Source organism: Etheostoma cragini, chromosome 4 (assembly GCF_013103735.1).
Source record: "Etheostoma cragini isolate CJK2018 chromosome 4, CSU_Ecrag_1.0, whole genome shotgun sequence".
NCBI lineage: Eukaryota > Metazoa > Chordata > Actinopteri > Perciformes > Percidae > Etheostoma > Etheostoma cragini.
Genome location: NC_048410.1, coordinates 7,036,634 through 7,063,757, shown reverse-complemented (window position 1 = coordinate 7,063,757; position 27,124 = coordinate 7,036,634). Strand labels below are relative to the sequence as shown.

Genomic DNA, 27,124 nt, shown 5'->3' with positions numbered 1-27,124 from the left:
AATGTAGAATAGAATAACTAATAGAATAGAATGCCTTTATTGTCATTATACACAGGTGCAAAACCTTTGCAATGAGATTGAAGCCACCCCTTTCCAGTGTCAACAAGATACAAGATACAATGACATGTGAGAAAGTTACAGCCTGTGTTCTGTGATGGGTATAACCTCACAAACAAACTTTGTTCCATATTGTAGTAGTATTCGCAGCTAGTAAAAGGGAAGTACTGCTCACCATTTTAGAGACATATTTGGTATTCCGAATATATATAATGAAATATACACTGCAGATATTGTAGTGAATTATAGGATTTGTTTGTGTAGAAAAAAGTATGTTCTTAGTAACAGGTGATCTTAATCATCCCAGCGTGTGTACATTATAATTCTTGTGGAGCTTTCCACACTGTTGCTGTTATGTTGAACCTACAAAGCTATTAACTGACCCTCAGCATGACAACCAGTCAACAGTATTTATACTATCAAAGAAACTTTGTATATGTAGGTTTTGAAAAAGAAAAATGTCAGAAGTGCTAATTGATTTCTTCCAGTCAAATGCAGTGCAATTTAAAATTGATGATGAATGTGCCCTTATATAAAATTGTACTCCTTGTCCGGTCTTTATATTATCAAAGTACTGTACTAAAGTCATGTCTCCAGAAGAGACCTTGAAAAACATTCACTTTTTCTCTACTCTTATATACTGTAACCTTCTAATATTTTAAATCCTATTTCAGCCCAGTAAAATAAGAATATACTATTGTGCCATTTTTATTAATGCCTTGTTCATGCTGTATATACACTGCTGAATAAAATCACACTTAAAATACAGTACTTGGACTTAATGGAAACGGCTGGTGGGGAAGCCATTCTCATACTACCTATAAACTGCCAGTGTTAAGAGTCATCTGAGCCACTCAACAGTTTGAGTCTCGTTCACTACTGTTCTTACATAATCTGGCATCCGTAGTTTCTCTTAACCCAGCTCCCTTCTGAATGCAGCTGTAATACATGTGATTTTTTATCCGTCAAACTACATTATTTCTAAAATTATCTGTTCATCACATACTGTTCAGCTTTTCTACCTGTTTCTTATGTGCCATACTTGTACTGTTATTATGGATTGTACCTCCTGCATATAGTGCATTGTAAATGTTCATGTAAATAGATACAATATACAAAAATAAACTCTTTCAAAAAGTTTATTGGGTGTGCTTTTACATTGCTGTGCCGCCAGATCTCACATATCTGTGTCTTTATTATAAGTTACAAAACATAAACTGAGTGGAACATGAACACCTGTACAATGATACCCATTCCATTACAGTATCAGAAAGGTTTGCTTGCATAGTTTTTACCATGTTGTTCATTTGGTTTTAAGTACACAGTATTATTAATATGAAAATCCACATATTCCTGTTTGCAAAAAGAAAAAAGATATTAAGGGACCTAAAACTATGCCTGATCCAAATGTTGAGGGGGAAGCTTCCTTACAATTTAACAGAATTAATCTTCTTGCTAGGAGGGAAGTACATTACACATACATAAAAATACATTTTGATTAGCTGTTTAGTAGAGGGTTATCTTCAATTTAAATACCAAAAAGAGCTGTAACGGGGTTGGATTTAAAAGATTGTTCCAAATATTTGAGTAGAAGACTGAAAAACCAAAATGTGTGATCTAATGTGGCTGGTGGGTGTCTGACAACTTGTACGATAAATTTAAGGCCGCATTTTGTATATTCACAATTGCCTTTTATCATAAGTTGCTCATATGATTCTGCCATACTGTATTCTGTTTACTCAACCCCTATAACTACATGTATATTAAAATATACAATTTAGTACAAAAACACTGCACACTCAAAATAGCCATGTCTAACACAATCTCAGCAGCTATGAGCCTCACAAAAGCAGTACTTATTGACAGTTTGTTGCATTGTATTTGTTTGTAGAGGTGTTGGTGTTTATCCCCTGTAAGTGATAAATACCGGGATGATGTTGGAATAAGAACATACTCTACCTATGTGTGTCCATTGTACGTGTGTATTGGCAAACACTTCAGTTAAATGTCTCTTTCATCCAGCAGAGGGCAACAGTACATCATGTCAAACAGGTCACATTTGAACTGTTTCAGTAACATGCTGGTGACTGAAAACTTCAGAGTTCCAAATGCATTTTTCTGTTTGTCCACCAGTATAAACTTGGTGTTGGGGGATATTGCGTTAACATAGTTCAAAGAAGATGAACAAAGTGTAATTACAAAAGTTTAGTATTCATTTGCAGAACAAATTTATAATTCATAGTGCATGGTATGTGCTAAATGTTCTGGGAGCTGAAAGAGTCCAATGCTATTAGGAAGTAGTGTGACATGTAACATCAACCAGGCATCAACTTTATACTGCAGGCATACTTGGTCTTTTCCAGACTCACGCACGCACACACACACACACACACACACGCACACACGCACACACACGCACACACACACTTAACACAGAGAAGCATAAGACAACATGTCAGTAGATTTTCTTATCCTTACTTTGGCCTGGGAACTACTGTGTTTGTTAAGTGATACTGCATATCATTAATTTTCCCTACACTGATTAACCCAGGGGAGGCACTCCAATTTTAGGTCAAAGTAAGGTGACATATTTCTATTGCCCAGAGGATTTACACATCATTAAGGCTAACAGTTGCCTTGTTGCTGATGTAATTTGGCCAAATATAAAACACACATTCCTATCCACAAACACCATAATGAGCCCTTCTTTTCTCTAAGCTTTTCACTTCCTGGTCCCAGCCAGACACGCCATATCAGAGTTAAAGGTGCTCTAAACAATGTCACGTGTGTTTTAGGATACATTTGTTGTCACATACAGCAAACATCTCCTCACTATCCGCGAGCTGCCTGTCCCCACAACACACTGTTAAAAACGTGGTCTCTGTAGACAGCCAAGGGTTTACACACAGCAACAAAAACAAACTGTGCACACCTGCATCAAGAAGCATACACAAACAGTGTTCCAGCGTTCCAGCCAATAAACAGCAAGAAGGATTTAGGGGTGGGGGTTAGTGCACGGAGGCACAGAAGGGAGGGGGAGGGATGTGCAGAAGGAGGAGCAAGCTAGTCTCGTTTTGTTTGAAAATAACAGTAAAAGTAATGTTTTGCAGCATTGCACCTTAAATTAGTTTTACCAAAGTGTTCCTTTAAGCCAAAACAACCAAGTCAGACAGAGATGGACTGCAACTATCTAATCAGTGCTAGCATAAGTATTTAAAGAGAAAGAAAAAGCACAAAACATTTTGGCCTATTTCTTTTTTAACATCTGCAATATTAATGTCTGTAGAGTTGATCAGAGCAGGCCCGATGTCAGAGCTTAATGAAGAAAAGATATAGGATGTGGCTTTAATTTATCAGCCAGTATAGGGAGAGATCAGGACCAAAAGATCCTTTTCAATAAGATGAATAAAGAGGAAGTAATTGCATGTCAGTCAGAAACTAGGCAGAACAGAACATGGGCAGATTGGGGTTGCTCTAGATACATGATCCCAGGAGTGTCAGTGACCCAATACTCACTTGAAGTATGAAAACAGAGAGAGAAGTGAGAAAGGCATTGTAAGCAGAGAAAGATGTTCATTTCAAGCAACTTAAAGTTAAAGACACCTTTTTCCACTTCTCATTTTAAGCATGAAGTCATATGCAAACACATTCACAAAACCTTTCCCTTGGTAGCCAGGGATCCAGAGATGCAGAGAGTGATTAGGTAACTGCCTGCATGTTTGGATCAATAGCGTTCCATTTCTGTAGTCTTGGCAAATTGTAAGAAAAGGACCTCTAAAAATAGTTTTGAAAAAAAGGTCAGCTTCTCCATGTACACACTCGAAAAGTTTATCTACATCCAGAAGGCCAATAAGAAATTCAAGATAGAGTGCCTGTATTGCATTACCAAACTCCAATGCTATGCAGGCCAAGATTCGGTCTCCAACTGAGATTATTAGGATAAATCAATAAGAAAGGCAGAAGATGGTGTGAGATTTAAGAGATGAGACATTGAGACAGACTGTACAGTATGGAGGCATTTCAAAAGGTCCAGTCTTCCTTCCCAGGCTGAGTAACCTACATGACACCCGTAAAGGCAGTTTGGCAACTTTCCACACTGTAATCTCAAAATAATTTTCCAATACAAAACTGTAGTGTAGACACACCTGACCAAAGTTTGAGGTAAGGGTTCATTGAGCGGGAAGTGTTCCGTTTGATCTTTGTTCTTGTCTATTGCGCCTATCTATGCGAGAATGAAAGAGAACATACAGTATGTGTTGGACAATAAGTATGAATGACAACATAAAATAAGCAGCTGAGTAAACTAATGAACACAACAGAGTGAGCCAGAGCCCTGCTGATACTGCTGTGTGGTGGCTCGCACAACATTTCAAACCAGAGACACTACAAACACTTTTAGAAGTTCTTTTGTCATTTATTATCACAACTTAAGAAGAAAATCACTTTGACTGTTTCCAAAAGAGTAAAAAATTCTGCTGCTTTTAGAAATAACCCAACATTATGTTGCCATCTATGAGCTAATTCAACCCAACATCTGTCGTAATACTGGTTTACCTCAAGGCCATTTCAATGCAGAACCTGTTCAACTTCTCTACGTCCACAAACATGCAGTTATCGGCCTTGAAACATGAATTTGGTTTATAGGAAAGAAGAGGGGACTATGAAAGGCAATGCCTAGAAAACAGCTGAAGAGAGAGAATGAGATGCAAATGAGGGCAGATGAAGAAAGGCAGATTTAGTCTGTGACATGTCTCTTGATAAAAGGACTATTTATCTCCTTTTCCAGGGATTGTTTTTCCTCCCTCCCTCTCTCTGTTCATCTCATTACTCACTCTGATGTTTGCCCTGGCACCGCTGGGATGGCAGAAATGGCCATCACACCAGGAACCGTCTTTGTCCCCAGCCTGGATACAGGTCCAATAATTCACCCAAAAAAATTAAACCATTTTTTTATACAGTGATTGGAATTCCTACAGCATGTGGTAATTTGCTCTCCTGCAAGAAAGTAACTTCATTACTTAAAGGAGAATTTCAATACGTAGCTCTGTTGTTCCTCCCTGTTTAAGCCTGTTGGGTGCTAACTCTAGTAGCAGGATAACTCGGTGTAGACAGCATCAAGTGTTTTCATTTTTCTTGCTACTGACAGCACTCCGAATTTACAAACAACAGAGCTATATATTGAAATTGACCGGAATTCTCCTTTAACATAACTGTCCTACATTGCTTCCTTCAGAGGGTTGTGATGGTGACAAAATCTTTTTTGCTTGCTTGTGTTGAGGAGAAAAATCTTGACTCCACAATCCAATATAAATCCTGTAGAACAAGAAGGCTGAGGCGGGACAAAACACAGGGAGGGGTCACTCAAGTGCAAATCCACTGGTTATCAGTTGTGAAAGCCAGAGGCAGGTTTATTTGATGGGAGTGGCAGGCAGGGGTCACTGATTATGAAAGCATGAGGTAATCATTGAAGATAGACAGTTTTTCCAGGAAGTGATGGAGTGAAAGTAATGAAAAGAGTTACATTTTCCTGTTTTTTATGGTTGTTTGGGAGATACTGACAACGGGCTTATCTTATGTGTTGAACATTTTGCATTGGCGGGATGTAATACTACGTCACAACAAACTATAGTTTTGAGTGATCTAGAGATTAATATATGCTTGACTGCAAATATGTGTCCAGTTGCCAAGGCTTTCTGAGTGGGCTGAGATTTTTTGTAGTAAAATCTATTGTCCTTCAGTTGAGTTGTTGTCCCATGCTCTAAATGTTAGTGGTGGTGACAAAGTGATAATAATGAGTAGTCTACTCCATAGTCTTACTCAGTAATTTATCAGCATTCAACCCTGCTCACATATTCTCTGCTCATTGTTGTAACCCTTTTTAGAGCTATAAATAACCCTTTAGGAGTTGAGACAGGCTGCCCATGTTTACATGTCAAGTCTCTCATATAGTCATAAAGTTTTGGTGGGTGTGGGACTGATGACTCAGCACCACATGGATCTCTGTGCTTTGCCTTGTGGAGGTGATGTGGGCAGGGCCAATGTGGAAAGGCATGGCTATTTGGATCAGCCCATAGACTCCATAGACTGCATTCTCTCTAAACCAGTGTGTGTGTGTGTGTGTGTGTGTGTGTGTGTGTGTGTGTGTGTGTGTGTGTGTGTGTGTGTGTGTGTGTGTGTGTGTGTGTGTGTGTGTGTGTGTGTGTGTGTGTGTGTGTGTGTGTGTGTGTGTGTGTGTGTGTGTGTGTGTGTGTGTGTGTGTGTGTGTGTGTGTCTGTCTCTCTCTTTGGGAATTCACCTGGTTGACGTCACACATCCACTCCTTAGCACCGCTCGCTGCCATAGAGCCGTAGTACAGAGCCAGACGCCGAGAGGCAGGCAGCTTGAATTAACAGCAGCCGACCTGAACACTTCCTTAAGCACTATTGTAGATTTTGAAGTCAAACCGCCGAGGGAACCGTGGTTCAAAAACAAAACCCGGTAAAACCTCGCAACAAACAAGACACCTTTCTGCTCAGCGGAAGAGGTAAGTCACAGTTTCTTGAGAGCCGGAAAAACTTCTTCGCGGTTGGAAAAAACTTGTGTTGTTTGACAGTTGGGACATTGGTTGTTTGCGGACCGGTGTAGCCTACTGGGTGTCTAGAGTCGCCTGTCTTTACTGTGGCCCCGGCTTTGGCTGATATTTTGCCAAATAAAGAAGCAGAGCTCAACTGCAAACCTCACTTGACTTCAGTAACGTTAGTGGAAGTAGCGTTAATAGGGCTGTCTGGCGTTGGGAAAGAGAGGAGTTGCTGTCGCGGAATGTCTCCCTCTCCCTGCCGTGGTGTTGTACTTAACGTTACGTAAGTTAAACCATGTTTCAGTGTTTGCAGATCCTGTTAACGTGACAAAACAAAACTGGGGAAGCAAAAATCAACACTGCGAATTCAGTTTGTTTGCTTCATAAATTCCTCCAGCGAAGTCTCCTCATATGGCAACAGAGGAATCTGTTTCATTGATGTAGCTAGCTAACTTTTTGTGGAAAATAAAAATGGGTTGCAAACGGTGGCGTTCATTAAACTAACGACCACAACAATGAATACAAACCAGAACAAATCATATCAGGGGACAAGCTTTACTTTAAACCACTTTAATTCCAAACCTCAAATGTCTCTTACTGGGGTGGTTTAAATGAATAGGATTAAACATGTGGGCAAGCTGTCAAATATGTTTACGTGTTACGTTCGGGTCTCTAAGGGGCCATTCTAGGATCAGACCTTTAAGGGGGGCTCAGCCCCTAATGAGAGTTGACACGGTAGTTCCTATGATGGAACTAAACTTGACACATTATGTTCTAACGACCAATTTGACAAAATGTTCTAACATTCAGCAATTTTTGTTGCTTACGTTTCAATTTGGGTTGTAATCTGCCCCTTGTAATTACCAACTTCTTCTCTGGTGACTACCAACGTTAAACCTCACAACCGCACTCCTGCTCTCCCTCTGACAGATCAGACAGACACTCAGCCAAAAGGTGGGAGTCTGGCACAACCATCTCCGATTGGCCAATGCTATGTTTCTGTTAACCCTTTTCTTGATGGGGTTACAGGTGCATAGCATTGGCGTCAGCGACCCAGGATATTAAACCTGTTTCAAGCCCTTTTGAATTTGTAATTGTTTGTCCTCTGTCACTAACAGACAACTCCGCAAATTCTAACTTGAAGCACAACTATTTATTAAACATAAAAAAATATATATATATAATTTTTAGGGGCGGTATAATGAAATTTAGTAGGGCTTGAGCCACGCTAAAAAGGGTCTCAAATTGCCCATGGTGTTTATCTTTGCTCAAATTTAACCCTTAAAGTAACTTAATCCACGATGTTTTGAGGAGTATCCTACAGATAAACTGACTCAAAAGCAGCACTAACATTAATAGGGTCCATATAAATTTACTAGGCTAACTATGAACTGTTACATCTAATTCAGATCTTTATAATTCACTGTACATTCAGTCACACAATTAGGAAACATTATAACCCTTATTTGTGGAGTTCAAACGCAGATACATTTTTGTTGCCTTTACTTGGTTTGAATCCCAGGTTCAACTTGGTTTGAATCCCAGGTTTCATTCTTTGTTTTTTGGTATGGTTTAACAGAAAGCTGGCAGTGTCACTGCAATGTAAAGAAATGCAGATAATCACCAACACCACTTTGCTCATTGTGGTCTAACTTGAATTGGAACCGGTTTGTGTAACTCATTTACCTTCCTTCATCCTCTTGTCTTGGTGAAGTAAATTATTGAGAAGCAGGTTACATGTAAAACACAATCAGAACAATGTGTTTGTGACTACAAAAAGAAGTTACACGCATCAGCAGGAAGACTAAATAAGTCTTTGTGAAGACTACCCTGCATTCTTCAGGCTTCTAAATCCACAGTAGCAGACATGACTTGTTATCTCCCCTGGTACGCCAAACACAAATTCTATTTTGGTATATTCCTTCCATTACTTGTGAAAGTCTTGTGTCACACACTAAAACACAGTTCTGCCTTTGTGGCAAGACTCTGTATCCTGTTGTTATCTTCTGGTGGCAATGCAGCTTTGTGAGCACAGGTAACATTATCTGCCTGCATCTGTCTGCAGTTACTGGTGTGTAAATATTGGCTTGTGGCTTCATGAGCTGCTTGAAGGACACGGTTGGGACATCTGCTCATTGAGGAGTTGCCCATGCAGCACTGATCTCTCAATATTACAACACCCATAAAACATCACCTGATTAATTAAAACAAAGGTTAGACTGTTATTAGGCTGTGTTGTCGGTGAATAATTTATAAAAAAAAGTTTTTATTTTACTGTGCCCTCCGCCCCAAAAATACTTTTTCCCATAGACATTCTTGAAATGAAACGACAAAATATGAAAGGCACAGTACTTCCACTGCAACACTTTTGTTACAATGTACATCAATACATTGTTCTTTAAAGAGCACCTGCTTTTATGCGCGGGCACACACACACAGGCGGAAACTCAAACAAACACTGGTGTTTGGCTCAAATTTGCATAATCTGCACGGGGGGTGATAGTTTGGCTCATCACTCGCCCTTGGCCTCTTGTCACTCTTTCTCTCTCTCTCTCTCTGTCCCACACACCCACTTCACATCATGCTAGCTATCCTGCATTTTGTCTGTCTTAACCAAGGCTTTGTGAACTGTGAGCGAGGCAGAAATGGACACCGCTCTTAATGCATGTGGATAAAAGACTTGCGCACACACACACACACACACACACACACACACACACACACACTGACAGGATTCATTCCATGCTGGTATAGCAGGTTTAAAACTGTGGCAAAGAGCTAAGTGATACACAGTGACTCGGGAAGGGAGAGAAAATCTGGGGAAAAAGGTTATTGCACTACAACACTGAAATCTGTGTCCCTGCGTCTGAACATCCAATAGACGGTTATGAACAGCTTGCGTTGATGTGGTCTTAGGTTTATTCAAAGCACAAAGGGAAAATATAACTGTCAGTATCACTGGAATACATGTATTACAATAGTTATTCATCTGACTGACATTGAACCAGGAACCTCGGCTCTGGTATCCTTCTCCATCAAAGCCCACTTACTTTTCTTTCCAGTTCTACTTTTTCCCCATCGCTCGGTGAGCGTACTGTATGTGTGAGAGAAAGAGAGGGAGACGAGAGGGAGACAGAATTTAACATCACAGAATGGTATTAAAATGTAAATCTACATTTCATGCTTTTTTTCGCCTTTAGGTGTTGTCTTCCTAGTCAACGGGACAGTTCCAGATGTCCCCTACTTTCCGCTTTCTTTGTATTAACCTTAAACTCCGGTCACCTCAAGGAGCATTAACCGAAACCTCTGAGCAATATTACATCCTGAAATTGGCAAGTTTTAAGGAAAATTTGTATTGTTCGTTTGGGGAATGGTTGTAAAAATCTACAAAGAATATGTCTACAGCATTTACTCTCTAACTAGGACCTTTTTGGGACCTATTAGTGGGGATTTGCTATGGACGAAATACGCACAGAATTACACTGGTTAGAGCAAAGGACGTTTAACCATGCATGCATCTAATTTTAAAGCTCATGTTACTGTATTCTTTATTCAATATGATGTGCTCCTGTTGCCAGAACTTCCACTGCAGTGCTGTCAAGATAGGTCTGGCAATGCGAGACTAGTGTCTCCCCAGACAACAGCTGTAATGTGTTGATATGACCTCTGTTTGTGTGTGTGGATGGGAGGTGTTGTGTTTGACATTAACCTTGGTCAGAGAGAAAGGATGGCTTTGATTCTTTCTAGCCAGTCTCCACTGAAATTCATTAAAGGGTAACTACTGTTTTTTTTTTCTCAACCTATTTTCCTTTTTTTTGTGTCTAAGTGACCGATGGAAAAAACAATCTTTGACATTGGTATTAAGCAAGATCGCTACAGTCAGCAATGATGAAACAAGCTACAATGTAAGGTAATAGGGCAACTGTGCAGCTTGTATTTACGTTTATAAAAGTGCTTGTTTTGCCGCTGACAGACTCCTGCTACGTTTACACGTGGCTGGCTACTTTCATAAATGAACATTTTAACCTCTCCTTTTTTATAAATAACATTGTGCACAGCTGTCAGTTTTCATAAAAGTGTTTGTTTACACGTACCCGTGTATTTATGTATGTGTATGTGTATGTGTGATGTATGTATGTATGTATGTATGCTGTCAAGAGCATGCCAGACCTGTAGGTGGCAATGTAACGAGAAGCTCAAGCCCACGTTTGACTATCAGCATCCCTAAAATAGCAACAACCGACCCAAATCTCTTCCTCGGCTGCCTAAACCTCCATTTGTCTCAGTTGACATGCAAATGTCCAAAGGAAGTTTTCCGAAATCTCCCCTCTGGAAAGAATTGTTGTCAGAAGCAAATTTGCCGTTTGCGTGTAAATAAAGGGAACAAACAAAGGGAAATGTCTTTTCTTTTCTTTAACTTTTTTTTTTTTTTTTTTAAATAACCATATACATGAAAACAGGGTGTCACATTAATATAAGTGTCTGACAGCATTATGGAAAGGATTTTAAAGGCGGTAGACCTTTTTGGTTAAAGAGTAAGAACTTTTTTAAAACATTAAAACATCCGCAAAATTGCGTTTGGTAAAGCCACCGGACTCAATGTAAATAAATAGTAATTTTAGCATCATAAAACACACTTCATTCAAAGTTGACAGAAACCAAATGGAACTATAAAAAGCTGTTTTTCCACTTTACTGACCATCACAACTCTAGTTTTGGTTGAAATAAACACATAGTTTACCGATTTACATGTGAAAATATACACGCTAAAAGTATAGTGTTTTTAAAAGGAGTCTGGTGGGTTTAGTGCTAGTGACCTCAGAGCTGTAGAACGGTTTTAAATAGGTTTTAAAAAGGCCTATCTCTCAAGGGATCTTTTCCATAATTTTGCCGCACAGTAATATTAATCAAAGCCTTTCAGTTCAAACAAAGCACTTCAAGTGGACCAAATTGACGATGCATGTTTGCCCCATAGTGTTCAATTGCAACCCGGTCTATGGCTACTGGTTACAGCATTCATGCTTAATACTGGACCAATTTCAATGTTTCAATCAATCAGTTACACACAATAACAAAGTAAAATAGGGTCCAGGTTGAAAAGTGTGTGTGTTAGCCAAAAGGAATATTTAGTTTTGATAATTCAAACATTCAACATGTTGTGTGTGTGTGTGTGTGTGTGTTTGTGTGTGTGTGAGAGAGACCAAGCTATGTAGCTTGTGCAGCTCTAATTAGCCAGGTCATTGCCTAGCCAGCTCCATCCAGCCAGGCTCTTCTGGGTCTCTTTTACTCAGACTTGCACTCCACCTTTCTTTCTCTGACATTGTGTGTTGACAGCACAGTTTCTTGAAGTAACTGTAAAAGGAACACAAAGTGGTAGGACAAGGAAACCAAAGTTTGTGTAAATCTTAAACAGTGATCAAAGGTGTTTTAATCACATTGCATTTTCTTCCTTCACCATCCACAGTTCTTTCTTGTTCTTGCTCTTGCCTTAGGTGAGGGAAGGAACAAAAACTGACCGGTAGATCGAGAGCTTCGCCTTCTTGCTCAGTTCTCTTTTTGTCACAACGGTGCGATAAATTGATTGTAACGCCGCACACGCTGTGCCAATTCTTCAACCAATCTCCCGCTCCATTGTTCCCTCACTTGCGAACCAGACCCCAACGTATTTAAACTCCTTCACTTGGGGTAAGGACTCATTCCCTACCTGAAGAAGGCACTCCATCCCTTTTCTTCTGAGAACCATGGCCTCAGATTTAGAGGTGCTGTTCCTCATCCCAGCCGCTTTACACTCGGCTGCAAACTGATCCAGTGAGTGCATCTTCCTACACATTTCTTCAGTAGAAAATGAACAGGTGTTACTGACAACATTAATAGTGTGTGCATTCTTGAGGTCCTAGTTGCGTGAATGCTGGCTCAGTGGAATGGCTTACTGTAAGACTTGATGACACTTACTGTAACTGAGTCATCACGATTACTATTTGTTACACCTGTGCGTTTCCTGTTATGACCCGTCAAAATGTTTGCTGTCAAAAAGGTATGTTGCCCATCTTCAGGTCTAGTTGCCTTTAGTCCTGAAAGACTTCTACAGTACAAATAAACTAATTGGTTGTCTCGCTAGGACTGCATGTTTAAGATGATTGTCCTGCTGGATTGTCCTAAAACTGAGGGACTGTTTATAGTATAAAAAAGGTTATAAAAGGTTATAAGTTCTACACTGTTCACCCATTATGGACTTCATTATGGGTGTCATTAACAGTGTAGCCTACGCATGATACATAACACATGCTCCTTTTGGTGTAAACAAACCTTCCTTTTAATTTTTTGGCAAAGGGTAACCTATTTGGAGAAAGGATTAACTCTTCATCAATGGTGTCAAACATTAACAATGTAGAATAATGTAATTTTGAACAAGACTGAATCCCTTTCTGTACTTCAGGCAACTCTAAGTCTGACAAATAATAAAATAATTTTCCTATAGGGATTAATACTCTATATCAATAACATAATATCTGTTATTGATATTTGGATTAAGGAGGAAGGAAGGACATTCGGTTGTCGTTTCTTTCTGTGAAATTGGATCCGTCCTTGTTCATTCCTATCAACTAATGGTTGACGTACAAAGTTCCCAAACCTGCTAGACCTGCTTGCTTGATCACTTCTTCCCCTGAGTGACATCTCCACTAACTTTTGATGTATAAATTGCTGTGCATGACTTTGAGGCTGTCTTGTTGGCAGTCACGCATCTGTCTCCAGAATTGTGTTGTATTTAATGCATTTAATAATTTACACTGTTTATCGATCTCCAGTGGTGAAATTAAAGTTTACACTCTTTTTTTTTTTTTTTTTTTTAGTAATCACTACACACAGGCCTGAAACTCACACAATCAGTACCTAATCATGCACAGATGGAGAGATGTCAGAGTGAGTGACTAGGTCCCTGAGCGGTTGAGTGGGTACATTGCCTCGCTCAGGAGGTGAAGTGGCATCTCTCCTGCTCCCGATCCACACTCCGTACTTTTGGTCCCTTTTTTGAGTCGGATTTTGAGTCAAGTGGTTTATAATTACTTGTTCTAGTTAAGCACATCTCGCTGTTATGTTTTTTTCACATACTGTATCTTCTTCCAGTTAGGGTATAATTTATGAATGACGTTGAACAAATTTAACACATACACCACAGGCGGGGGGGTCCAGTGGTACATTTACTGTGACTTGACAGTCCTTTCAGTCAAGGCAAAAGGTTAAGACTTACTTAAGCGTAGCTAAAAAGCTCGTTAAGGCCGCACACATAAACAATATCCATCTTGCTGGAAGTCGACTTAATTGTGGCTAGACCTAGTAAAGGCAAATCCGATTGTTTATCACCCACATGCCCTGCCTTACAGTGTGTTGTCTATCTTTTTTTTCTATCCCTCCCTTTTGCTTTTTCCTCTACCAACCTCTTCCCCAATTGCATGTGCTCATTTTTTCCACTCTCTCTAGGGAAACAAGGCTCTCTTTTCTACTAGCAATGCCTGTGTACATAAAAGAAATGGACTCTAAAAGTATGCCTTAGTGTGTATTTCACATGTGACATAACTTTCATTAACATTGTTTTTGCGTCTGTCTGTCTGTCTGTGAGTTTGCATGGACAGAATTATAACTCTAAATGTTTGTCAACCCTCCTCACCCAGAAATAGCCGCTTGTCTAGGGGTCTTTAGATTCCTGACAGGCTTGCAGGGTCAGTCAAAGCAGCAAACAGAGATGTGTCGTTCTCCTGAAAGAACACAATATCCAAAATGTGATTAGCTTAGAGCTGTAGGGATGTAGCCTAGCTAACATGCATCGTGTATTACCATAGCTTTTTCCCAATACAATCCATCTCCATGACTCGGTGCTCTTTATGAATACATATTATTATGAAAGGCTTTAATTCATATTTTTTACATTTAAAACTATATGTAGCCAATGTAAGCCACTAATCATCTTGAAACTTGTCTGCTTTTTTAGTGTGCTTTGGTTTTTATAAAGACATTGTTTTTAAGTGAAAATGTGTTCACATCATCTTAATGATAGCATGGTACTCGTTGGTGTTGGATCCTATTTTTTTTGCTGTGTAGTTGACTAATGACAACTGCAGTGATCCTGTGTCTCCACCACGATCCTTAAAGTGTTCCTGTATCGTCCTTGACGCCAATTAAACCTCGGCAGAGATTTGTCATTTTGGAACAATACAGGTTGGCTTTTTTTGTGGAGATGTTGGAGCATGGACTGTGTGGGTCTTCCAAGTGTTTCAGTTTCCCCAAAGTCATTGAATTACAAAATTGCCCATCTGTAGTTAATGTATCTTGATTTCACTAGCTAACATTTGAGAATGCATGTGCATTTCTTATGAAAAACCAGCGGTTACTAATTTATCGTCCGTCACTCGCCAAATTATAAGTCAAAGACTTTGTTAACATGCTATTCTGATAGCCAGTTAACTTTAAATTATGGTTGACGTGTCTTCACCTTTTTTGCTGGCTACTGAGTAACCTCTGACTTTTAGAGCAGTCGAGGGTTAAGTGTCTTGCTCGGACACATTCATACTTGAGACCTGTTCAGTGTGGTTACTGTAACCTCTTGTACTGCTAAGTAGCTCCACATAGCGATTAAAAATAAAAACCTCAGAATTAGAATGTAGATTTCTACTTTCAAAACCTTTTGTAGTTGCAGTAGGAAAATTCTCAAGAACCTAATGCTTTCACTCAGCATTTCAATGCAAATCCTGCATTTTGAGTGTCATTTAATTCAACATTGCAACTATTCTACCTTTTGTAGGTACCACAGCCACACCAGTTCAGTCAGGACCTGAGCTTGACATCAGCAATTTAAAAAGGAACATGAAAACAGACACAACTTGTCACATTATGAATGAATAATAATGAAAACAGACGCACGGAGTCTACGGTACATTTCCGTTCAGGAGTTTAATATTCATATGCATACTCAAGAGAATGAGATTTCTCTGTGCTTTTTGCTTTTAGGAATTACATTAACAATATGTAATTTCATACTGAACCTAAACATCATTTTGTAGTAAAATGAGAGGCCTTAAATCAGTGCCATATCTCTGAAATGACTATTAAGCCGAGATTATGGTAATGGTGCAAGAGACTAAAGCTACAAGAAATTAAGAAACTTAAAAGCTCACACATAGTACTGTGTAGAAGGATTGTGTGGGACTTTATTGCTGCTCTGGGAATTAGGATGTAGGCCCTCTGGGGCCTGCTAGACCGTGACGTAGCTTATGTCTAACTCTTTGGTGTGAAACGGTGTCAATAACATGAAAGGTTCAGTGTTTGTTAGTACAGTTCCTTCAGTTACAGATCTAACATGTGGCTTGACTGGCTGCCCCCTACATTTACAAAATGTCAGTTTATAATCCGTTATAACACAGCCCTTTTTGAATCCTAATGTTCAGTTTCAGCTATTGTTTTCACAGTAAAACAGTTTAGAATTTAAGATTGATTTACTGAGCATTGTGTCCCATGGCTGTGGGGAAAAGTGTGTTGCTCTTTGCTGTCATTCTGATACTGACTGCTTCTTCAAAAAAGAAATCTTTAAACTAACTATTTTACATGATCATTTGGGATCATTAGATATGATAAATGGTATAAAGCACTCTTTGCCTGCTGTCATTTTGCCTTCCACAGAGAGATGCTCAAAAAGGGTTTTTCTTGTATGACCAATTAGCCTGACAGACAATAGGCAGCCTGGAACACACGTGCGTGCGTCTTTCTATTTAATGTGATGTATTGAAGGAATCCGGTCAGTCTGGCAGATTAAGAATGACCCTGATAAAAGTGTTGCTTAAACCCCATAAAAACAGGAAGAGGAAGTGTACAAAACCCTTGGAAAGTAGTCCTGTACAAATCTGTCAGTGGAGAAATTTAGCTTAAGTGAAGCAAGCGGGTGGACACTTTTGCAAGCTGTGGTTTGTTTCAGTTTCATACTTTTGATTGTACTCTAGATTGTCTTAGAAACATCCATAGCAAAAGACAGCATTCCAAAATACAGAAATTCCTGATACCTGAACAGTGAGGTCCAACGAAATAGAGCAATATAATGGAGAGCGTTTAAGTCAACCATTCAGTTACCAATCGTCCATAGAGCTTTAGCCTATACTTCTGTACTAACGTACTTACTTAAAAATAACTAAAAACAGGACATTTCTTATGATGTTTTACTACAGAAGAATGGACACAGAACTAAATGGATATAGCCGAACCATGTAGAGACAGTTGGGTCTAGGAATAAGGAATAGACGACCACAATTTAATTGTGTTGCAAAGAATTCCCACAATAAACTATTTCAAAACAGTAGCAAAGACACTTCACTTCAGAAGTTTTTTCCTCTTGTCTTTTTGTCTTGGAAGTGTGATCATTTTGATTTACTCTTTCTCTCTGGTTATCCCAAACTGTGCACATGTGAGCAGGATAAGGAAATGAGACACTCTTCTTTCTTTTTTTCAGTCCCCATTACGGGCAGTTATTTTTTAAAATTATGTTGTGAGATGAAACTTCTACTTCCTCTGTAGTTCCCATGTGATGACACTGTTAGTCACCGACTCTCTTCCTTCTCGTTTTAAGTGCGGTACTTAAGCAATCCCAGTACAAGATGACTATGCAGGCATCCGTGCGTGGGTATGTGCATGCATGCGTGTGTCAAGTCCTCCTCTGTCCTTTGACCCAACTGTGTGTTTGTGCGAGATGTTCTAACTGTGAATCTATGTCTTTGTTCATAGAGGCTTAGGTGAGTGGTCACCATGGCACCCTTCCTGCGTATCACCTTCAATGCTTATGACATTGGCGTTCTGCCTCCTCTGTCTGATCCCCCCATCTGTGCCATCAAGATGAAGGAGTCAGTCAACACAGGTATGTAAAGAAACACACACATGCAGTCATCATTCTATCTAGATAGGGGAGTGGCACTGTAAGGCGGGAGACCAGACGTCCCGGGGTTAATAATGCTCAAAGAGACACTATCTGCTTGGCTTAAAAATCCACCACAAAACCCTCTAGCAACTCCACGTACTAGTCACTCCTTTGCTATTACTTTCTTGAGTAAGTAAAAGAAGAAGAAGAGGGAGGATGCATTGTGTCACAATAATGATCCAAATCTTCTTTAACAGAGCGAGGAAAGACCTTGGTCCAGAGGAAGCCCACCATGTATCCAGCCTGGAAGTCCACTTTTGATGCTCACATTTACGAGGGCCGTGTCATAGAAGTGGTCCTCATGCAGAGTGCTGAGGAGCCATTGGCCAAGGCAACAGTGGGCGTGTCTGTACTAGCAGAACGCTGTAAGAAGTCCAAGACCACCAATCGTGCCGAGTTCTGGTTGGACATGCATCCTTCAGGGAAGGTCCAGATGGCTGTACAGTTCTACCTGGAGGACAGTGATGCAGGTAAAACTGCTGCATTGCATCAATGTCCCTGCCTGGAAATCTGGTTGTCTGCTTTTTTGGGGGGTGTTGGATTAGAATAAATTGACAATGGCCTAGTAAATTTAGCAAGCAACCACAAAAATGTCATCCCATTTAGACTTAAATATGGCTAAATCCTGATTGGAAATGTGTGACATCACATTACATTTTTTGAACTCCTTCTCCTGAAGTCCTATCCAGTTCAAACTAGTAAGAATAGCAAAGACCTTTATTGTAGAAACCCATCCCTCAGTGAAGTTTAAACATTTTTACATGGCCTTTAAAACCGTGTTCCCTGACCGGGAATCAAATCCGGGCCACAGCGGTGAGAGTGCAGAATCCTAACCACTAGACCACCAGGGACTGGTGAAGTGATTGAAAGAAGATTGTTAGCTGCCCATGGCTAAGGAAATATCCCCCGCCCCCTCTCTTTCCTTCTCCTTCTGTGTGGATGTATAATGCCCTCTACTGGCGGAAAGGATTCCTCATCTGGTGTTCATTTCCTTGCACTTTCTACCAGAGATGGTCTAATGCCACTTTTTGCTTCCTGATACCAAGTACTGATCCGATACCAGTGTGTATATTTTATTATGTTTTAATAACTGTACACTACTATCCCTTTATAGATGTGATATGGTTTCTATCTTTGTCAGTCCAGCTCAGATAAAACTCTTGGTAAAACATGAACAAACACAAACAATTAAATTTCTTTTATTATCCAGTTCAGTCAGTTGTAATTGAAAAAGAACATGAAGTAACTACTTTAACATAGATTTTATTTAGGGCTTTATTATGTTGGATTGGTGCATAAACTCCAGTACTTCCCAATACCAGCGTTTTACGCAGTATCAGAGGCGATACAGTTACTGGTATCGGTACATCTCTACTTTCTCCACACAACAATTAAACGTTTGTTATTGTGGACCTCTCTGGCGGCATATCTCACACTAAGTTTGTTAGCTGACTACAAGATTGGCCATATAGCCAATGCACTGTAACAATCCTTCAAGGCCATGTAGAAATTTAGCCTCTGGGCTGGCAATATTTTGAATAAGTAGCTAAGCTACTGAACACAACAATGAATATACATTTATATGGCACTGCACATGTAACAAGAAGTGTTAATGCCTATTTCTCTTGATACAGTGTACAAATGTGTTTACTTGGACTAGGGTTAAACAAGTGCATACAGTATATTTAACCTATTGATATTTATGATAAGATAACTTATTTGTTATGTTATGCTTTTTTGTTACGTACTATGTCAAAGAAGACTTTCAGATCTAACTGGTCTGTCCTGTCAGGAATAAGGGGGAAACATTGAGTCATTGGGGATGATAAGGCCACTTAAAGATATTGGATAACAGCACAATTTGTCTACCATTGGCAACTTCAAAATCATATTACTGTTGTCATCTGCTTTCAAAAATCTATTTTAGCTTCTCTTCACTTCACTTCAGCTGTTAGAAGCAGAATTTAAGCTGTATATTAAGCTGTATTTAAGCAGAATAAGAGCTGTACTGGCTGTTAGTACTGTCTGTACAGTTGTTGGCTCACCACTCTGGACCGGGCATCCAGTCTCTGGTAGTCGCTTCTGTCTGCCGACATGGAGTGGGATCGAGTGAGATTAACAAACTGGTTCTGTTCAGGGGGAATTTCTGTGTGGGAGGAGCACAATCAGGTGTTCACTGTTCAGGGTTGGAGAGGGTCATGAGAGGGGTGTGTCTGCTGTTGTGAAAGAGCCCCATACTCCATCAGCTCCGTCCTACACACTCTACAGGTTTCCTGAAAAGCAGCCCGGACTATTTTTAGGCATGTGTGAAAAACCCTCAACGTTGTCTGCCTCCCCTTTTTGTCTTCTTTCCCTTGCCCTATCTCTCACTCCCGCTGTCTTGGCTCAACTCACTGAAGCGCTGTCCAAACAGAAACATCTGTCAGTAGAATGGCACAGAGGAAATTAGTTTATCTTGCCTCATCACTATTCCCACTTTTCCCTGTCTATCAATTGTCTCTTTAAGGCTACTCCTTTTTTAAACTGCCCCCTAAAACCAATTTTCTTTTTGTTTGGGAATCAATAAAAGTTTATTTGGATAGTAATGCACTTTCCACTACATTTTTAAAGCTGCTTGACAAACAAGTTTTTAATAGAATAGAAATGCGGTAATCTGATTTGTAAACTGATCTTTCCACTCAGCGTCGTGTCAGCCATCAGTGAAGGTTTCTCCTGAGGATGGAGTCACAACCCTCAACAGGAGGAGAGGAGCTTTTAAGCAGCCCAAGGTTCACTTTATCAAGAGCCACGAGTTCACCGCCACCTTCTTCGGCACGCCCACCTTCTGCTCTGTCTGCAGAGAGTTTGTCTGGTGAGATGGCAATCTGGCCTTGGTTACATAACAGCTGTCATTATTATGTTTTTGTATTTAAGATGGTTAGCACATCAAATACTTGTTTTACTTTGACCTTTAGTCTGTTTTCAGTATCTGCTGCATTCCAGGTCGAAATTATGGTAATAATTGCCAATGCCTCTCTGTCTGGGCATGACTTATCCAGAAGCAGCCATTATTATTATTATTATTATTATTATTATTATTATTATTACAATCAGCATTGTGTTTTTATTAAGATGCCACTGACAGCTTTGATTATTGCAGACCATTTATGCTGTAACCCGCTATATGTTCTATATTGAGTACCAAATGAGAAAAAAACATCAGTTGTCCAATAAAGAAATGTTCAGCCCCTCCATGGGTGCTTCTCAAAAGACCAATTAGTAGACATTATAGGTTTTCTAAATGGAGCAGTCTGGGGGCATGTAATAGTAAAATCAACAGCGGGATTGCTTTTGTAAGAATGAGTCACTGCCTCGGGAAATCCCACAATGCTGCAATGTTCGTTCCAACTATGTCAAAAGCCTTAACAAGCTCCTCCTCCTATTGCCCAAACTCCAGTATTGTCTATTAGGGATCCACCAACAATATTTTTTTAGGGCTGATAAGATTATTAGTAGTTAATAAAACTGACAAACAATATTTGGAACCAATATGCATTTACAGTGAAAGGGTAAATCTTTAAGTCAAAGTCAAATTTTGGAATGTCACAAAACTATGTTTTATAAGCTTAAAGCAATAATTTGATACATTAGAAAATTTCAACATAATACACAGTAAAAGATAGTCAGATAGTGTAGTGGGCGTGACTTTAAATCAAAAAAGATTATCCGCAAACTGCAAAAAAGAAAAGGGCCTATAATCGGTCTGTCACTAAGTCTATCCGCTTTAGAGACAGCCAGGAGGAAATCTGATGTTTCCTTTAGTATATGCATATGTGTGTAACTCTGAGGCGCAGTTTGAATCTTATGATTGAACATGTGAAAGATATTTTTCAGTTATGGTGATAACAAATGAAAGCCATGAGTCATGGAGCTGCCAACTCTAGTAACCGGTCTTTCATGCTTTTCCCATGCTTGTTTCTGTACTTGCATAATACTTTGGCGGGGTTTGCAGACAGTACAAATTTAGTTTGGTAAAGTAGCTATTGCATAAAGCAAACATTTACTATGTTTGCTTTACTGCTGCTAAGTATCTGCATGCCAGCTACAGTGTATAACTGTCATAACCACAATCCTAGTGTTGACAACCATCCTGGATATATTGCTCTAACATCAGCGGCCATATTATTCTTAGTTATGTCCGAGGAAAATCCTTTGTTTTGCTTCATCTCACCCATTTACATTCCTTTTCTACCATACAGGGGGCTGAACAAGCAAGGTTACAAGTGCAGACGTAAGTGTTTCATTTTTTGTCACATATTTATCCTTTTGTATTCTTTACAGTTACCACAATATTTATTTATTTCACCCAGAATGCAATGCGGCAATCCACAAGAAATGCATCGACAAAATCATCGGCAGGTGCACTGGGTCAGCAACCAACAGTCGTGAAACTGTGGTATGCAAAGTTAATGTTCTCCAACATCAATGCCAAACCTCACCTCAGATCGGATACTGACAGTGAACTTAATAAGTTCTATTACTTTTCCCAGCTATAGTTTATGGCATGTGACTAATGCACTTGAAAGAAGTAGTCCATAAATCAAAACAATAAACTTTTTTCATCAGTCAATTCTTCAGTACAACTTAATACAGATTTAACTAAAGTTTACAAACAACATTGATATTAGATTCAATATTTAAGTATTGGCTGTGGAATTTCATTTAGATTTTTTTCTCAAAAGCAACTAAAACTGGCAAATCTTACTGTCCCACCTAAGATTATTTTAATCATCATAGAGCAGCTTTCTGTGGGTTTAATGAATCTCTGTGTGTTTGTAGTTCCAGAAAGAGCGCTTCAAGATTGATATGCCACATCGCTTCAAACATTATAACTATAAGAGCCCCACTTTCTGTGACCACTGTGGCAGTCTGCTCTGGGGTCTCTACAAACAGGGCCTTAAATGTGAAGGTGAGGTCTGCTTTTCTCCTGCCTTCTTCATGCCTCTGACATTTTTCTCTTTTATTGTATTCCCTTTTTCCACTTGACCAATCTATTTTCACACCTCTGACCAGACTGTGGCATGAACGTACACAGTTACTGTCAGAAGAAAGTGGCCAATCTGTGTGGAATTAACCAGAAACTACTGGCAGAGGCTCTGTCTCAAATCAGCCAGGTTTGTACTGTAAGAAACAGAAATGTTTATTTTATCTTATGTAGACTCTGTACATTTTATGCTAGTCACTGTTAAAAAAAAATTAAGAAAAAAGTTATTGTCAATGTACAATGCCAAGATTATTTCAGCAAACTTTTTTTTTTTCATCCCTAGAAATCTATGAAGAAGTCTGATGACTCCAGTAAAGCAGATATTGGGATCTATCAAGACATCAATAGTGCAACAGCAGACCCTAGTGGTAAGATCTGTGTAGTGCACCCCATAGGACCAAGTTCTTTGATTTAAATCAAGTTTTATCAATAAAGGTCAAATAGAAACGGTAATGTCGCTAATAGACTGTTTAACTTTATTCATATTCTTAAATTGTTACTCATTGAATGAGTTTGCATGTATCTTTGCATTCAGGTTTCCATATGTATTTACTCTGTGTGCAAATGTGTATTTAAAGCAGATGGTAAGGCCCATGAGGGCATGAGCCCATCCCCACCCGCAGCTACAGTTCCCCAAGTACACCTCAACATTAACCACCTGGTATTCCACAAGGTGCTGGGAAAAGGCAGCTTTGGCAAGGTAGGCCTTATGGTCCCCATCTTTAAATCCTTTCCCAAATTTCGCATGAAATGATTGTGTAGACACAAAATGGAAACATATTTCACAAACTTGTAATGCCAATGATGATACACAAATACGGCAAAATAACTACTACAAAAGAAAAAACATTCCTTCTGAAATCCAGTTTGTAGTCGAATAATACCTACCAAATAAAACCATGGACATGACTGTAAAATAAGCAGAAATCGTCCATAGCTTTATATTTTATGTAGTTTGGAACCGTAAGAAGTTTGATGAACTAAGTTTACTAGATCAATACATTTCCTCACTGCCTGTTCCTGTAAATGAGTTCTCTCACATCAATGTTAGAGTGGGAGATGGATTTGAGATGAGAAACAAGCTTAGTTATTTATCCATTACTATAGATGACAGGCAACATTTGACAAAGACATGACACAGCTTACATCAAATTCAACCTATTTGAGAAAAACAGAGAGGCAGGGGATTGAATGGTCATGTATTATCCAATGTAGCCTTGTGGCAGTGCATTTCAGTGAGAGCAAACATCTAGTGACCTCACTGAGTTACATTGAGATTAAGCATGTAGGAACATCTAAAGAAAGGGAGATATAAATAACCTCCTCGTTTTGATTTGATTTAGCTATGAGTGCACTGCATGAAACTGGTGGGATCACTCTGAAGTACTCATTCTAAGTGGCTTTGACACCCCAGGTGCTGCTGGCAGAGCTGAAAGGGCAGGGACAGTTCTTTGCTGTGAAAGTTCTGAAGAAGGATGTTGTTCTCATGGAAGACGATGTGGAGTGCACCATGGTGGAGAAGAGAGTCTTGGCTCTCGCCTGGGAGAACCCCTTCCTCACACACCTCTACTCCACATTCCAGTCTAGAGTAAGGATACATATCCTGCACATTTCATCCTGCACTAGTAAAATGTATAAAAGCATGTTATCTATTAGGTAATTAACTCGGACAGCAGCGACAAGAGTGACAATTCCTATTTATTGATAAAGACCCACACTCCTAGTCCCCCCCTTATCCAAACCCATTCTCTCTCTCACAAACACACACACACGGCTCTTGTCATGTCTCATTGGTCAGTGATCCGACAATAATGTGTTCTTTGCACAGGAGCACCTTTTCTTTGTAATGGAGTACTTGAATGGAGGCGACTTAATGTTCCACATCCAAGACAAAGGCCGCTTCGATCTCAACAGAGCCACGTAAGTACACCAGGACATCATTTGACCACAATGGAGGATATGTGACTTGAACACAGTAAAACTGTGTTTAATCGTTGTTTTGCACATTTCAACCTTCAGATTCTATGCTGCTGAGATAATCATAGGACTGCAGTTCCTCCACTCAAAAGGAGTTGTCTACAGGTAAGGTCCCTCTGAACTGGTGTCTGCAGTCTATATTTAACCTGTTGACTGCAAAAGAGGACTGAACTGAATGTGTTCTTGGATTTTTGACTACAGTTCTACAAAACGACTATACGGTAGTGGAACTGGTTGTACATTCCTGTGTCTTTCCTCAGAGACCTGAAACTGGACAATGTGATGCTGGACAAGGACGGACACATAAAGATAGCAGACTTTGGCATGTGCAAAGAGCAAATGTTTGGGGACGCCAGAGCCACCACATTTTGTGGGACACCAGACTATATCGCACCAGAGGTAGGCTTCAGGGCCTGACTGATGTCACATTTCATTCCACCATATTTCCATCAACATCCCTAAAACTTGTGTGTGTATTAATGTGAAACCCCTTACTCACCTTGATGCATGCATTTCTTCATTCATTCAGTTTATAGCCTCCTAATCATCATTAGGAGGCATGGAAGGCTCTACAAATGTTTACTTGGCTTCTGCACTACTTGTAAACAGCACAGTGCTACCATCTAGACAGTGTGTGCCCTTGTTCTCCTTACTAACTTGAAACTGTCTCTCATCTCAGATCCTGCTAGGACAGAAGTACACCTTCTCAGTGGACTGGTGGTCTTTTGGTGTTCTGGTGTACGAGATGCTGATCGGTCAGTCCCCTTTCCAAGGTGACGATGAGGATGACTTGTTTGAGTCCATCAGGCACGACACCCCTCACTACCCTCGGTGGATAACCAAGGAGGCCAAGAACCTAATTGAACAGGTACCTGTTGTTGTTACTGGCACACTTTGTTCCACAGAGACAGTGTACATCATACACATGAATGGATTTCACTGCAGACATTTCACCTTATCACAACATATTATTATAGGGAGTTGTTTTGTGTTCTTTCTGTAATAAAAATGTCTGTCTCCTTTCTCTCCATCCTTATTTCAGTTGTTTGAGCGAGATCCCAGTCGCAGGTTGGGTGTGGTGAGAGACATCCGTGCCCATACCTTCTTCAAAACCATCAACTGGCCAGCGCTGGAGAAAAGAGAAGTGGAGCCTCCTTTTAAGCCCAAAGTGGTATGAGCCTGTCATTTTTTTTCTTGAACAATCTATGTAGGTACCTGAAATCCATTTTGTGTAAATAGGATTGCATGCATCCAGGATTTTGATTACTTACCTATGCTTTGATCCATTAACCAAAATAAAGTTAATAACTGAACTGCCACCCACAGAAATCCCCCAGTGACTGCAGCAACTTTGACAGAGAGTTCCTAAGCGAGAAGCCGCGGCTCTCCCACGCAGACAAGAACCTCATTGATTCAATGGACCAAGCAGCATTCGCTGGCTTTTCCTTCATCAACCCCAAACTGGAAAACATGATAAGCAAATGAAAAAACTAAATGGCTTCTCTGGAAACACGCTTTTAGCCCAGCATTTTGAAATAGGTTCTTATCCCGTTCCCTTTAACTTCACATGGTCTAAGTTCAACTGGATGGATAACGAGAACAAAAAAAGATCTGGCTGTGATTTCTTTAGTTCCTCTCTCAGAGGATGAGGGACGAGAGGAAACCATAATCTTGTCTCAGATATCAAACTGTAAATGTGTAAAATAATATAAAGCTCCAGGAAAGTAAGGGACATTCTTATGAATCAAGGGTTACAATAATCAATGCTGGGGGAGGGTGTACTCAATGATGCTTTATATATTTCTTTAATTTTGTCAATATCGTGACAACACCTTGAATCTATACGTATTATCTAATGTACTGTACTGAAATTTGAATTCACATGCACAAGCGTGGTACCCTTATTTAGTTATACAAATATACATACCCAAGTCAAGACAGTGGTACACACTGTATTCCTTCTTACCCTGTGTGCTTTGCCTACGACATGCCTCCTACAAAACCCTACCTGTATGTGTTTGTGTGTTAACACATGCATACAAAGGTGTGGGTGTGTAGGTATTTTTAAGATGTTTAGAGTGCTCAGTTCTGGTATCGTAGAAAGAACAGCTGTATAAAGTTAGGGGGAATTTAAATTGGATTAATAAGAACTGAATAGTTTCCTTCATTGCTGTGCATTGTCTTGAGAAATTGGAGGACATCCCAAAATCTCACATATTTCCAAAAGTGTTAATCTGTTGTTTTTTTTAATTCAGCACAGGATTTTTTTACATGGCATGTCTAGTAGGTCTTTGGTGTGCAACTGGTGTCAGACATCTTTCTGTACATCAAACTGAAGCATAGTGAAAAGCAATTGATCCACACATATTCATTTTCTGGGTTGCCATCACTTATTGGAAAGAATGGTATGGTTTTATACCTGTACTTCTATATTTGTTGAAGGATGTTATTTTGTGTGTGTCTGTGAGGGACGGGCCTTTTACTGTAAGCATTGGGCCTTTTGAAATGTTTTACTTGAATGTAGGACTTTTAACATGAAAATAATAGTGCTTTATAT

At 39.6% G+C, this 27,124-nt stretch overlaps 1 protein-coding gene across 2 annotated transcripts; it reads left to right on the top strand.

Moving 5' to 3' along the window:
• Nucleotides 1-6,308: 6,308 nt before the first annotated feature.
• Nucleotides 6,309-26,481, top strand: prkcdb (protein kinase C, delta b). Of its 2 annotated transcripts, none has more exons than XM_034870666.1 (17): nt 6,309-6,580; nt 17,378-17,507; nt 17,765-18,037; nt 20,250-20,418; nt 21,806-21,837; nt 21,917-22,002; nt 22,386-22,515; nt 22,620-22,720; nt 22,874-22,958; nt 23,169-23,290; nt 24,005-24,178; nt 24,419-24,510; nt 24,610-24,672; nt 24,828-24,966; nt 25,247-25,435; nt 25,610-25,738; nt 25,894-26,481. In XM_034870666.1, the coding sequence occupies exons 2-17, from the start codon at nt 17,399-17,401 to the stop codon at nt 26,050-26,052; spliced, it is 2,052 nt and encodes a 683-aa protein (XP_034726557.1). In that variant the 5' UTR covers nt 6,309-6,580; nt 17,378-17,398; the 3' UTR covers nt 26,053-26,481. The 2 variants fall into 2 exon arrangements, with proteins under 2 accessions (XP_034726557.1, XP_034726558.1); XM_034870667.1 differs by lacking the exon at nt 6,309-6,580 and adding an exon at nt 6,879-6,896.
• The last annotated feature ends 643 nt before the right edge of the window (nt 26,482-27,124 follow it).

Coding starts and splice junctions, on each gene's coding strand:
- prkcdb (XM_034870666.1), top strand. CDS start 17,399: ATGGCACCCTTCCTGCGTATCACCTTCAATGCTTATGACATTGGCGTT. Junction 22,516..22,619: donor ACAGGGCCTTAAATGTGAAG/GTGAGGTCTGCT, acceptor ACCTCTGACCAG/ACTGTGGCATGAACGTACAC. Junction 24,179..24,418: donor ACTCCACATTCCAGTCTAGA/GTAAGGATACAT, acceptor TTCTTTGCACAG/GAGCACCTTTTCTTTGTAAT.